Raw genomic sequence first — 14,667 nt, 5'->3', positions numbered from 1 at the left:
TGCACAATCAGCCAATAGAAACACTGATGCTCTATGTTTGGAAATTGAGAAGTTAATTATTACACAACCAGTTTACAAACTGCAGCAACACCTGTGTGTAGGTGGACTATAGAAATCATCTTAGGATCACTTCCATCTGCCTAATGCAGATTTAGCTTTGGCAGCATGGTGATGCAGTGGAGCCTCACAGCAAGTAGGTTCTGAATGTGAATGGTTGTCTGCCTATATGTGGCAATACTGGCAACCTGTCCAGGGTGTACCCACCTATTGCGCCAATGTGAGCTGGTCACAACCCTGCAAAGGATAATGGATGGATGAATGTTTATTTACACTAATGCAAGCAGCAAGAAAACAGATTACACAAGTAAAGCTGATATATAAGTAAGACAAAAAAAAAAAAAAACAATTAATTAGACCACATTATGACGAGATTTAACCAGTACAGAATTCTGATGGAATGTAAGAAAGTAGCAAAAGCCAAGAAGATGTTAACATCTTAGAGGCTGAGTTGACCTTTAATATAAATTTTCACAGACTGTGCATGCCACCGAATATGCCAGGCTCATAGTTACAATTTAAAACTTAGCTGTTGAATGAATAAATGAATCTTGGGGGGCCATGGGGGCTTTCTGTAATGTCACGTCATCCTAACCCACAGTGGCCAATGGCAGAAGTGTGCAATCACTGCAAGCCACATGCAGCTCTGGCCTGCAGTAAAAAATAGCGCACAGCAGCCGGACGTGTAGTTTTGCCATTAGATGACAGCAGCGCACATGGTGGTGGAGACTCAGCTGCCCGCCCCCCACCAACCCTACTCCTCCTTCCTCTTCCTGAATGGACGAACACGCTACCTTACGGTCCACGCCTCCCTGTGGTCTCATCTCCTGCTCTGCCTCCTCATCAAGATCTCGCTGCAGCCTCTCGGTACTTTATTGAGCAGTGATTGAAACCGAGTCGATTTGCGCAGCGCCAGGAGCTTTGCGGAGTAAAATCACCGCTCGCACTTCGGTCAACGCTTTTGTTTTTTGACCGACCGGGCTCCTTGAATATCACCTCTCTGCCTATCCAGAACATTGTGTCCTTTTGTGGGGAAAATGACTGCCAAGCATCGGAAAGGGAAAGGCAACCACAAACATGAAGATAACTTTTTCAAGAATGATGTTGTGGAGTCCGAAGTTCGCTCTGGAGCGAATAATTACGCTCTCCTCTTGGTTTTATTTCTGATGATTGTAATAGGCGGTGCCACTGGTGCATGGTTCTGTCTCCAGCAGCACCAAACTTTAACCTACTTAACAGACAATCTCATGGGCATGCAGATGAAAATAGTGAAATTACAGTCCTCCCACGAAGAAATGCGTCAGTCAAGCAGTAAGGTAAGGGATTAATAAAATAAATAAATAAGCATTTCCCTGAGAAGTGATTAATCACCTGAGTTTGCAGCCATCAGGAGCACAAGACGCTGCCTGCGGTGGCCTATATCACATTATGAAAAGAGTATAAATCATTTCATATTATAATTTACACACACTCTTGCACATATTTAAGAAAGGGCCTCACCACATGGCAACAGAAAGCATTACCAGTGAGGAAAGTTAAGACCTGCAGGCCTCTATCAGATTTCAAAATGCCAAGAGCCCCACTGGAGTGAGTACAAAACGCTGCTATTTCTAACATCCACACAGCTGCCGACGTTTGTAATGAGGATTATTCTTGACCTACTATCGCAGGAGCACTGACTTTATTACTCACTTAAATGCAGCAAATCCATATCAGTATCATAGTTCTCTGTGGAAAATGTCTGTGGTATGTTACCAGTCAAGAACATGTTCTCAGAGCTGTGCAGAGGATGCTGCCAAAATAATAATAAACAAGACAGAAGTGTGCCAGGGCTAAATTTAGTCTGTGATTTTGATACTGAACACCAGTTCAGAGGCTGTTTACAGGCGTTTGGAAAGATTATATAGGAGAACAGAGAGTGATGATTGTTTCATCTGTATTTCTGGAAAAAATGACAGAATATGTCTAAATACTGTATTAGTTTCCAGTATTAGTCCTACTTTAAGAAACTGTTATATTCCTATAGTTTTATGTATCTGCATGAATGAACAGACCCTTTTATGTCAACACAAAATGAGGTTCATGGCTGCCTTGAGCTATTTTTCTCTTTACCTGTGAAGTGCATAGTATTCCAACTATTCTTATGTCGCTGCAGGCAACTCATCAAGTTGCAGGGAGATGAGCAAGAGAGGCACTTAACCAAAACAAATGCACTCCTCTCACTCCTTCTGTCATGCAACTCCACCTTTGGTCAAGGCAAGCCTATGTGGCAAACACTTTGCATGAGAACAGCTCTGCTAGCTCAGTCTTGTTACAGAAATATTTCCTGTACCAGCAGTAAATGGTTTTTTTTCTGACTCATGTGCTTGTCTCTGCACTTTTAAAACTTTTACCAACCCATTTCTTCTTCATGCACATTCAATATTCCATTTGTTTCCTGTAACTTCTTGCAAGGATGGAAAGTTTTACTGAGTTGTCCATGCATTATCAAACTATTCTGATTGATTGTTTGAATCTGGTGTTTGAATGACTAGTTAGAGGAACTGGGGCAGCAATAGGTGCAATATTCTTTCTTGGGGCATATTTGATTGACTGAAAAGAATTGTGATTTAATGAGAAATTAAACAGATTCTACCTAAATTATTATACAGCCCATGTCTACATCACTAGGCTTGGGGCTAAGTGTTGTAAGGGCTTTGGTATTTTAAAATTGCTTTATTGATTTTATGGACATGTATACCCTGATATTGTAGGGGAAATGTAGTTTTTGTAAGTTAATTAATAGACAACCATATTATTTCAATATAAAAGCATCCTTGGTTTTGCTCCACTACACCAGCTCAGTGAGAATGACAGCACCACTCTTGTATGTGTCGTTGCAGCAGCAGTTTTCGGAGAATCTGGAGACCCGCCTGAATGCCCTGGAGGAGTCTTACGCACTGGCCCAGAAACAGGTGGGAATGGCCTTAGCTACAGCTGAACAGCTCAGGACATCTGACCTCCCCGCTCAGGTGCTATCGCTCCACACTGAGATGAAAGCCCGCCTGGCAGAGATGCAGCAAGCCACCGTGTCTTTGGAGCAACTGAGCCAGCTGCAGACCATGCTGAAGGGGAAGAGTGAGGAGTTCGAGGGTGTCAGGATTCAAGTGGAGGGCCTGGCCACACTGAGTTCTGAGCTGTCCCAGAAGGTTGAGTTCTTGACAGGGAGCCTGGGAGAAGCGGAATCTAAGCTGGAGGAGAAAGGTGGAGAGGTTGCCACACTGAGTGCCACCCTGGATGGACAGGTGGCCGAGGTGCTCAGACTGAAGGCGCAGCTGGACACCTACCAGACTCAGCTTGAGGCCAGCACACTGGAGATGGCTACTGTCAGGTAGGTTGTGGAAAAAGCAGCAGCTTTTGGAGCTGTTGGGGAAAATAGCTCACCTCCTCTGACCCATAGTTTATGTTGACTTTGTCAAAGCCCTGTTGGCTGCCACTGTCTGCGTCTCTGTGTTACCCAGGATCCAGGGTGTCTGTAGGCCTCATATTCACATTGTAAGATTGCCTTGATCTGTATAAACATTTCTATTGTATTGGTGATTTTTGGACCTGAATGGTTTGCGTAAAACTTACTTTGTAAGTCGTCACTCTTTGAAGCTTATATAAACATAATGGAAATGTGGTTCACAGGCTATAGTTGCGGATGTCAGAACTAAAGAAAGCAATGTAATGAAGCCATGGGTGCTCTTTGCTAGAGGTTTTTCACTTCAAAACTCTTACTGTGAGTGTCTTCTATCTTTCAGAGAGTTGCTTGACAGTGAACAGTCCCAGCGGCTCCAGCAGGCCAATGTTGAGGAGCAGCTCAATACGGTACGTCTGAGTCTTCAGGATCAGAACTCAGCAGCCCGTAGTCTGCACTCTGGACTCAGGGCTCAGCTGGAGAACATACAGAAGCAGGTTACCCAGGTAACACAGGCAACACACAAGCCAATCAGATTCAGCCTGATAATCAGACATCGGTCAAAGTCACGCTCTCTTGAATCACTGAACAAAGCAGACAGGGGTCTGTAACCAGACTGAATCGCATTAATCTTAATATAAAATAGGTTATAGATAGAAGACTGCCACAAACACGTTTTCAAAAAGACCATTTTAGAAACCCTCGTGTATCATTAGATTTGACATTAACTATAATGGCAGATTATGCCGACATGCCTTAACACACATACTGTCAGTGCACATGGTCTCTTTACTATTTCTGCTCACTGTGTGCCCATAGGGAACCATAATGAGATTTTCATCTCATTTTAAAGGAGCTAATAGCCTGGCGAGGATTCTCAGATGGATTCTACACTCACATTCATACACATAGATACTTGTGTCGCATGATGTTACCGAGACACCTGGATGTCCAGATAGCAGACCTGTAAATGATTTGCTGTCCAAACTCCACTCTACTATGAACTAATATTAAGTATCATATCACTTTCCTCATATTAGCTGGTGGGAGAAACTCAACCTTCTGCTGAGCCTGAGGAACAGACAGAGACAGAGGAAGTTGCTCCCGCAGCTGATGGAGAGGCAACTGCTGCAACTGTAGAAGCAGAAGGAGAGGCACTTCCTGCGGATTCAGAGGTAGAAGAAGAGGCACTTCCTGCAGAGGTAGAAGTAGAAGAAGAGCCACTTCCTTTAGAAGATGAGGCACTTCCAATAGAAGAGGCACTTCCTGTGGAAGAAGAGACACTTCCTGCAGGTGTAGAAGAAGAGGCATCCTACCAAGAAGAAAAGGTAGTGGCAGATGATGATGATGATGATGAAGAAGAAAAAGAAGAAGAGGCGAGTGAAGAAGAGGCAGCTGCACAGGATGAAGCTCCTGTCGAGCAGGAGGACTCTGTGACAGATGAAGCAGCTCCTGCAGAGGAGGTCGAGGCAGTAAAGGAGGAGCAAGATGAGTCTGTTGCCTTATCAGAAGAGGAGGAAGTGGATCCGACACAGATGGCAGAGGGGGGACAAAGCGTAGAAGAGGAAGCAGTTCAGGAAGAGATGACACTTGAGGAGGAGAAACTTAATGTAGAGGAGGAAGTGTCAGAGAGGGATGAAGAACAGCAGGATGTCGAAGAAGCTGAAGAGGAGAGCCACAGCGAAGAGGAGGCAGAGGAAGGAGATGAAGAAGGAGATGAACAATTAGAAAATGATGCTTTACTAGAGGATGAATGTAAGTATGAAAATATTGAGAGAACTTTTTATTTTCCCATGAATATTGGATTTATTTATTTTATCACTGCATTGGGTAGAACAAACAAAATCAAATATATCAAATATTATCATATCCCTCTTTAATATTTTCTTGTTTTATATTTTACAGAGTGCATGTCACCAGAAAGGGATTTAATTCCACACCGGATGCATCCAACAAGAAGAATGGGAACTTTCTCAGTCTAAAGTCACAGTCTACAATATGACATACTGTAGGAAGGCATTATTGATTGCTGTTGTTTAGGTGCAGTATTCATTATGTGGTTGCTCTTTGAAAGGCAGACCTAGTCAGAAGAAATCAGTCACTGCGCTGGAGTCGGAGCTGAAACCTGTACCTCAAAATATCAGATGGATATAAAGTTAGAAAATTAGTAATTCAGGGTTTACCTGCCAATAACAACCTCAAAAGCCTTAATCCGTACGAAGAATGACTGTCTTTCTACGAGCATTTTCGACTCTTCATAGCACTCTTTTTTTTTTTTTATATCAAGGTTATTCTCTGTACTAAACTGGAAAACTAAAAGCCAATGACGTATCAAGAAGCCAATGCATAAACTGTTTATCAATGCACTTGAAGCCATAAGTAATGCTTGTCTTGGTGACATTAAAATGTGTTTCTTTTGGTCACTGCCTGAAATGTTTTGGAGGAAAAAAAACGTAACTTAATGTATCCCAGTTGTTTACACAGGCAAAACAGCCAACTAGCAAAAAAGAAAAAAAGCATATTTGTTAAGATAAATAATAATTCCTGTTTCAAAAGTAGTTTTTTCTTTTTTTTTACTTTTTAAAGTACATATCTGTGATTCAGTACTGCTTGATTTAGTACTTTTGTAACTGATTACAATTCCAGCCAGACAGAACACACCTGAAGTATAAGATACAGTGGTCTAAAAGACTGAACCCTCTAACAAAAACTCTTCGGTTTCATCAACATCATTCTACAGCTTTAATACCTTTTATTTAAAAGTAAGCATTATTTAGTCAGTTCAGACTTTGCATAAAGTAGTGTTGCTGTGTCTTTAATGATTAACAGCTGATATTCTATGCATTATTGTCACTACTATTAATGTTTTGACTGACTTAGGAAAATAAAGCAGTTGTTTGTAACTATCCGAAGAGCTCACTGAAGCACCTCAGGGACTAACTCCTCTCCTGATGGACGGACAGCTATTGCAGTGTTGAACAACAGCAGCTATATTTTGAGGGATATTTTCACAACCAAGTCATTTTCATCCAAAACAATTATAACTAAACTGGCAACAGCAAATAAAGATCAATATAATTGTGCTGTGCTAACCTATTCTGTAAAAGGAAAATGACAAAAATAGCTAGTTTTGTAGTAGTTCCCACTTGAATGGCTAGACCAGTCCCTTGACTAAACTACCAAAATGTCACTGTTGAAAACCAGAAGTCTTTATTACAGATGAACTGCAACAGTTCATAAAAACAGAGCTGAACAGTAGCTGAAATAGACATGGTCTGCCACATACGATCCAAACAGAAGGACTACGTTATGCTTCAGAGTCTTGACAAGAGCTCCTAGCTTTAGGTTCCAGCAGAAGAAGTTTTCCAGCAGGACACGGACCCTAAGCATGGATCGAAACTATGCCAGGAAATCTGACGGAGGAGCGTGGAGTGCTGCTGTTCATGGCCTCACCTGATCTCAACCCCACTAAACATTGTCTGGAGACAGAAATAAAAGGCAAAATATAAGGTCAAATCACAAGACCGTGTGTCTGAGATGATCTAAAGAAAAAAAATGTAATAATGTGAATAATGTATTCAAGCTGTGATTTGAAGAATTAACATATCAAATATTAATATCAAATATGTTATACAATTACTTCTTTGGAGACATGACATGTTTGTGTAGTCATGCCTCACAAATGTGGAATACATTTCTGATAAGTCATTCAACAGAGTTCTTGGTATTATAGTAAGACTTTTGGACATCACTGTACTTTTTTACTAAGACTGATACTCACTTTTACAAAATGCACTGTTTTGCCAAGGCATTGATTAGGGCAGTATGGCACTTCTCACATTGTCATGTTTCTGAAATAAACCCTGGTTCTTTCACTTTTGTATACTAGACTATGTGCTGTTGTGTCAAACACATTTAATATTCATCACATTACATTAACAGTGCTGGAAGCTGGATAAAAGTGGCGGTCTCATTTCCTACCTACCTGGATATTTTATTAGAATTAGCATGAGCAAGTCCACAAACTGTATAAAGAAGCTTTTAACTGTGAGTTAATCCTGTTTTTATCTCAGCCCCATGCTGTCTTGTTAAAGGATATTATCAACAAATCCGATGAGAATATCACTAACAGAATTTGTCCTCAGCAGGAAGCAATGGGCTGAAAGCCATATCAGGCTGGGGCTACATTGTTTTTGTTTAAAGATTTTATTTTTGTGTGTGTGTGTGTGTGTGTGTGTGTGTGTGTGTGTGTGTGTTTTGTGGCTTTTTCGCCTTTATTGAACAGTAAGTAAAGAAGCACAGGAAACTGTTATATATATATATATATTTTTAAATCTTATCCTTAAGTTGTGATGGAAAAACAGCCAGACATTTGTGGTTATCTGTGCATTGTAGCATGTTCAATGTGCATCTTGTATGTGGGAGGAAACAATCTTTCAAGCACTGTAATATACATTTAGCTGAATTTGTACTATTTTGCAGTTGTGAAAACTAATAATGCACTCAGGTTTTATCAAAACAATGTACTATATTCAGCTTGAACAACCTAAATATCACCCAAAAAACTCTTAAAGTGAGATTGGAGACGTTACACAATTCCTTAGCTCGACCTAACTTAAAGGTCCAGTGTGCAGAAGCAGAAATTAAATATAATATGCATAACTATGTTTCCATTAGTGTATATTGACCTGAATGTAGTTTTTGTTTCCTTAAAATGAGGCATTTTAATCTACAGATGCCGCGGCTAGCCTTCCATAGATTCCACCATGTTTCTACAGTAGCCCAGAGCGCACAAACCAAACACTGGATGTAGATGGTGTCTCTTGCGTTTTTAGATGGTAATAAATCCTACACACTGGTCCTTTAAATTTTTGTTGTGACTGAATAAGTCGGTGCCTCCTCTGCACTCTGCAGAGAAGATAGAAATATGTCATCAAATTGTTAGTAACTGGCTCGAGGTTGGCAACAAAAAGGAAGGCCACACCCAGATATACCAGTCAAAAAGTAATTTATTTAACTCCAAATCCAAACATATCAACTAAATGGTGAGATGTGTCAAGATATCAGTCATATCAGTAATGTTAGAGGTGTGTGGTTGAGTGAAATGTGGTGTAATGCAACAAACCAAACAAAGAGAAGGGCTGAGGGCCTGTGCTGTAGGCCAGGCTGAGAGAGAGAGTGTTACTCCCAGAAGAGCAGTCTTCTCTAAGTTTCTGAAAGCTACACCCACATGGGCAGGTAAGGCAGGTAACCCTCCCAAACATAATGTGTGTATATATAGCAGAGTCAGACTGCAACACACATGAGTTACTATTACCAGAGTCCAGAAATGTGTTTTCTGCACACATTTTCAACTGAATTGCTTGCATCAGATCTTGGTAGACAGAAAATCTAAATTGATTGTGTGTGCATCTTCCAGATAGGCCGGAAGTCTCTCTCTCTCTCTCTCTCTCTCTCTCTCTCTCTCTCTCTCTCTCTCTCTCTCTCTCTCTCCTCTCCTTCCCCCCCCCTCTCTCTTTCTGCACTCTAGCCTGTTACAGAGTCATTTTGTCCAGCCTCTCCCACTCATCACTACTGCAGTGTCTCAGTGCCTCAGTCTCTGACCTTCCACAGGCACCATGCAAGCATTTGCTCCCAGGTACGTTTCAGGAAAGACTGAGTCATGCTGTTTTATTCCGGGATTCAGAATTTATTTAGCCTGACAAGCCACGGTTTTGGCAAAGCTCCTAGCCCTCATGATTGTCATCTTGATGTAGAGCAACTATGCTCTGTACAGGTGTTGTATAGGCCTCTTTGAACTGATGTAATGTGAGCCTGTAGTTTGTTGCTTTGGGGACTGATAAGGAATTCCTCTCTTTGATCTACTTGTTTGCCTTTTTTATGTACATTAGTAATTATTGGCTTAAGGATATTATTCTTAGCAACTATTTTTTAGCTTATTAAATTATTTTTTATTATGTGGCTTAAAGGAGGACAATTTTGCTGTGTATGCGTTACAGATTGCAGAGTGGGTGGATAACTTTACTCCTGATTATAATTGTTATGCAGATAAATAATCTTTGTAAGCATCAGCAGTTGTGATGACGCTGTCTTGTTTTGTGGTTTATCCTTTTACTGTGTCATTATTGGTATCAACCTATAGAACTGTGCGTGGTCATGGAGTCCATATCTTGTGTTTTATACATTATACAGTAGAGAGTGCTGCTGACCAGCCCGATAACTCTCAGTCAGGCTTCAGGGTGACTTCACAACTGAGAGATCAATACCAGTAAAAGCTAAGCAGAGGAGGGGCAGGCAGGCACCTCTCTGGGTAAAACATGAGCCTCTCCGCTGATGCTTGCTCAGCTCTTTCTGTGTATCTGTTAGGCCACTGGGAGAAATCGTGCTCATGTCTTAAAGTCACAACGAAAACGCATTTTCAGAGTATCTTTTTTCCTTAATTTGATGTATTTCCTGTTAAAATTAGATGTTGGGTGGTGTATAGGGGAAAATGATGTGTACGTGTAAAATCAGAGTAAGTAGGTGTAAATCAGTGGGATGCTGCTGAGGCAGCATGAAGCCACAATTAAAGACACACAGCAGGAAGATTGATTTCTTGCATTTATTATTAGAAACATGTGCATTTTTTTATTATATACATTTAGCAAACATAAGTCTGTTTCAAGTCTTTTATGTTTCATTAAATCATTTAATTTTTATTAATGTGCAAATATCCACCAAGACTGGATTAGCAAATAGGCACAGTGGGAGACTGGCAGAAAGGGATATATATAATTACAGTATAAATTAAAATGGGCCCTCCATTATTACTTAGTGGCCTTATTATTTCAGTTCATATTGTGCTTCCATGGTGCATATTTCTTCATAATGTTGTGTAAAACACACATAAAACCTAGAGCCAGGTGTTATTATTGCAGTACTGGAGTAGTTGGTCTGGTATTTGAGAATTTGGGATCATTTGGGCCCCAACAACAAATGTTTGCCCAGGGCCCCCTTAACAGTTTGCTGCAGCCATAATGTCCACACTGAAAATATATCATGTATCACTCAGCCCAAACCTTTTTATGCTTTTTAAAATGTATTGAAGTTCCCCTTTGAAATTATAATGACAGCAGTTTTGTATTTGTTGTTATATGTAACAAAAAAGATGGATATCATATTAATACATAATTGTACAGTAACAAGTAACATTAAAGTTCTTTCTGTATGTCTAAAAGTCAAAACACAAAATGTTGAAAAGTGAGTCTGACTGTTAAGGTTTAACACTGACACCTTTTAGAAATAGTAATAAATAATAATTTACACAATACATAGTATTAACCTATATTATTTGCATCCAATTAATATAGTTTGTTACCTAAAATCTCCCCATTCTATTAAAGATTGATAACATTATAATATATAATATATATATGTTTCTCTCTGCTGTATTTACCCTCTGTGTGCATTTCTGTCATGGTTCCCTGTTGAAGCCTTATTACTTAAAATCTTACTGTTTTTTCCACTGACTCAGGTTGTATCTGACCCCAGTGAGGGATGAAGAAGCGGAGTCTCAGAGGAAAGCAAAGTCTCGTCATGCCAGACAGACCCGCAGGTCAACACAGGTATTGTAGAGAACAAATTATTTACAGAAGTTTAGGTTTTATGGGATTTTGTTTGACTCTTGACGGATATTAGGTTGTATGTCCTGCAGGGTGTGACTCTGACAGACCTGAAAGAGGCTCAGAAGACCATTAGTCTGGCTCCTCAAGACAGACAGATGGAGGAAGGAGACACTCTGGATGAAAGGTCCTGTCTGAGGAAAGGCTTGACAGATGACAGGAGAGTAATAATCGGCCTGACAGAGTCCACGGAAACAACAGAGATAAGTCCAAAATGGAGTAAAATGGACGAGGTTAGCAAGAGAAATTAATGCAGAAAATCACTCTTCCTGCTACTGAAATGGTTGGTTTGTAAGTTTGGAGGTTGTTTATTCATCATCAAGTTCTTCATTTTTCTCTTACGCATGTACAGCAGGGGAACATTGAACCCAGGTTAGAAACCCTCACTGAGTCTTCAATACCAAACCTTTCATATTCGTCTGTTGCTGGATCCTGTGGTCTGACTTACTGCAACAACTCATTCAGAGGTCAGAAAAGCATTAATGGTTTGTGCGTGTGTGTTTTATTGACACTGGATTTACTGTTTGGGGTTCCACACCGTACTGCTACCTCATAATATTTATATATCTGAACTAATTAAAACCCAATATGTAGAGAGATATTATAGTGGTAAAATGGGTTTGTACGTATTATCAAATTGACCAATTACAGAAATGTCCATAATTCATGTTTTATAGGTTAAATGAGCTTTGTGTATACAGGATTTGCCAAAATGTCATTCACAGACAAAGAAATGTAGAGTATGTTATATAACTATGTAGGGCAGTGACATTACTTATGTTTGAGCTCAGTTATATGGCAAACTATGATAAAACTCAGAAATCCTGATAACTATATACATATATATGTTACTATATTTATAACTTGGGAGAGGTATCTTTGCCAATTATAGATCAAAAGCCTAATAAAAATAATGCAAATAATTAATCATATCATCAGTTCATTAGGTTTCTATGCAGTGTTCATAATATTAGGTTAAGTCCTTAATATCAGGGGGATAAAACTACCGAAAGCTAAATATGTCTTTTGAGCTATAAGAAAGATGGTCTCCAGTACCCAAACAGAACATTAGAGATACATTTGTCAATAAGCGTTTGTGTCACTGAACATTTTCAGCAGTGATGAATAGATACACTTACTTTATATGTGCAGCTGGTGAGAGATGGTGGAGAGATGAAAATCAGAACCCTGTTGAAGATGCAGCACAGCTCAGCTTAGCTACAAAGCAGCAACAGAGACGACACTGCTACGATGTCGAAGGTTCAGACTTCAACACTGCGGAGGTACGTGGAAACTACTGTGCTCTTTTAACAGTCACATAAAAAAAAGATGATTTCAGCCACTCTGCTTGGTGGCAATCTATTTCCTGTTGTTTTCCCATAGGGCCACTAGATGGAGCCAAAAGACTTTGATATTTTATCTTTTCATGCCTAAAGAACTGAGTATTTACAGTTCACTTGATACAAACTACGCTCGAATACATTGAGATCCTTTGAGAATATGTTTCTAAATTTAAGTGTGCTCATGACATACTTTGGTTATCGTCAACAAAGTAAAAATGATCTCTATTTGTGACGAAGGCATCCCAATATTAAATACCTCACAGCTGAGAATCTTATGCCACAATCATTTTATTGTTAAATATTCATTAGCGCCATTGTTTCACATCCACGTCCTGTTTCTCCCTCACCCCAGAAGCTAAGTATGCTTCAAAGGCAAAGCTCTGATCTCTGACGCAATATTTTGAGATGTACTGCAATCATAGACATGAACCATGGGTTTACAGATTATTTTAAGTAGAAGTGCTGGTTAATGTCTCATAGAAAGACAGTCCAGGAAGACCAACCCCCCCACCAACCCTCCCTCTAAGTCGCTTTGCTTCTTCACATCACATGGCTGAGGTGTCTCAGCATTCCATACCATATTGGGCAAAACTGAGACGCTCTCTGCTTAGTCTTAGCCCTGGATTCAGAGGGATTTACTTTCTCTTCTCTTTCCCCTCTAAACTGATACTGTGCTCTCTCCACCTGTGCACTGCATGTGAAGAACCCTGAACCTGTCACTCCTACTGGGTGCAGCCTAGCAATTCCATAGAGGATATTCTATTTCTTTGTGTTTCTAAAAAGAAGATAAAAATAGATATCACAGTGAACAGGAAGGAGAGGAGACACAGAGGCGATAAGGTAGCGAAGAGTGACTTTTACAAGATTATATAGTATGAACTGAAAGTCGTTTCCTGTGAACTGACTCCAGGGTTCAGCTGTGCCACAGCCATGGTGGAATCTAAAACAGTGATCTGTTAGTAACACGAGAGTCTCTTAGCGTTACTGAGAGGACTATATCTGTCTGTGATAATCATACCGAGCAGTGAGGTTTCATCAGAAGCATGACAGGCAGCTCATCACCAGAGCCGACCTCTGCATGACTCCATGATGATCTGAGCAGATTTTCCACATTGATTTTCAGCAACAGAGAGAAAGACAGGTGTAGAGCAAGTCAGCTAGAGAATTTACTACTTGGTGTAGCATTGTTGATGCTGGTGGCAATTATGATAGAAGGAATAAACAGAGACAGAGCAAGCAAGACTACCTTTGCAGACAGTTTGTCTGCGACAGTACCACGTTATATTGGATGGGATATCAGTAATTAGATCCTGCTAGTAGGGCGTCCTGCTCTTCCTCATTAACTCCAAAAATCAAGTACTCAACTCTGGTAGCAGCTTCTGTTGCTCATTTTCTGTATTCATGAAATGCATGAGAATAATATCCCATATGGAAAGTCCTGAAACTAAGAGTGAGGATCAGACTAGGGGGACTCCAGTTGGGATTGACTCTTAATAAAACTCCCCAACAACAACGCCAGTGTAGTTCACTGCCACCAAGTCACATTCTCTGTATACTGTATATACCAGATGTTTATTATAGCCCATTTCAGTTTTTTGAACTTACATGGGTCATCATCTGCCACAAAATGCCACACAGTGTATCACTGATACAATACAGAATAGTTCAGGAACCAAAACTATGAACAGAGCTATGAAGAGCTTACGAGGCAAGTAAGCGTACTTGGGGATAAAGTAGTGTCTCTATGTTAATGTGTTGTGTGTGGATTGTTCATTACCACTAAACTGAGAGCCACATCATGTCACCACAGTCTTTTTGGTAAATAATCTAGAAGTCTTTTTCATTTATTTTGCTTTCTCTTTCATATTGGTTTAGTTTTTCTATTTTCCCCCCTTCTGTGTTTTTGTGTAATTCTGTGTTACTCCTATCTTTCCTTCTATCTATTTGCCCTGAGCAAGGATGAGGGAACAGCAAGGCGCTGCAAACCTCACTATAAAAGGAAGATCGCCTTGTGCAGACTGTGGGATAAAAAGTAAGGGGGGTTGTTTAAAGGAACAGTTTGACATTTTGGGAAATACGTTTATTTGTTTTCTTACCGAGAGTTTGATACCACTCTCTCATGTCTGTAAGGTAAATGTGAAGTGACAGTCTGCCGCCGATTAGCTTA

The 14,667-nt window shown here is 40.2% G+C and overlaps 2 protein-coding genes across 6 annotated transcripts; both read left to right on the top strand.

Annotated features, from left to right (window-relative positions):
- The first annotated feature begins 804 nt into the window (after positions 1–804).
- Positions 805–7,371, top strand: LOC127377609 (uncharacterized). Of its 5 annotated transcripts, none has more exons than XM_051425674.1 (6): positions 807–1,373; positions 2,940–3,427; positions 3,840–4,002; positions 4,537–4,599; positions 4,633–5,251; positions 5,402–7,371. In XM_051425674.1, coding segments are annotated over exons 1-6 (1,614 nt in total). In that variant the 5' UTR covers positions 807–1,094; the 3' UTR covers positions 5,404–7,371. The 5 variants fall into 5 exon arrangements, with proteins under 5 accessions (XP_051281633.1, XP_051281634.1, XP_051281632.1 ...); XM_051425676.1 differs by having other exon boundaries at positions 809–1,373; positions 3,840–3,906; XM_051425673.1 differs by having other exon boundaries at positions 805–1,373; positions 2,943–3,427; positions 4,537–5,251.
- A 1,687-nt stretch (positions 7,372–9,058) lies between these two features.
- LOC127377241 (protein phosphatase 1 regulatory subunit 12A-like) lies at positions 9,059–12,549 on the top strand. Its single transcript, XM_051424962.1, has 6 exons — positions 9,059–9,134; positions 11,010–11,100; positions 11,190–11,390; positions 11,510–11,624; positions 12,310–12,440; positions 12,541–12,549. Exons 1-6 carry the CDS (start codon positions 9,115–9,117, stop codon positions 12,547–12,549), a joined length of 567 nt encoding a protein of 188 aa, XP_051280922.1. The 5' UTR covers positions 9,059–9,114.
- The last annotated feature ends 2,118 nt before the right edge of the window (positions 12,550–14,667 follow it).

Source organism: Dicentrarchus labrax, unplaced genomic scaffold (genome assembly GCF_905237075.1).
Source record: "Dicentrarchus labrax unplaced genomic scaffold, dlabrax2021, whole genome shotgun sequence".
Classification (NCBI taxonomy): domain Eukaryota; kingdom Metazoa; phylum Chordata; class Actinopteri; family Moronidae; genus Dicentrarchus; species Dicentrarchus labrax.
This window is presented reverse-complemented; position numbering and strand designations above follow the sequence as displayed.

Coding starts and splice junctions, on each gene's coding strand:
- LOC127377609 (XM_051425672.1), top strand. CDS start 1,095: ATGACTGCCAAGCATCGGAAAGGGAAAGGCAACCACAAACATGAAGAT. Junction 1,374..2,939: donor TGCGTCAGTCAAGCAGTAAG/GTAAGGGATTAA, acceptor GTGTCGTTGCAG/CAGCAGTTTTCGGAGAATCT. Junction 3,428..3,839: donor CTGGAGATGGCTACTGTCAG/GTAGGTTGTGGA, acceptor TCTATCTTTCAG/AGAGTTGCTTGACAGTGAAC.
- LOC127377241 (XM_051424962.1), top strand. CDS start 9,115: ATGCAAGCATTTGCTCCCAG. Junction 11,101..11,189: donor AGACCCGCAGGTCAACACAG/GTATTGTAGAGA, acceptor TATGTCCTGCAG/GGTGTGACTCTGACAGACCT. Junction 11,625..12,309: donor CTGCAACAACTCATTCAGAG/GTCAGAAAAGCA, acceptor TTATATGTGCAG/CTGGTGAGAGATGGTGGAGA.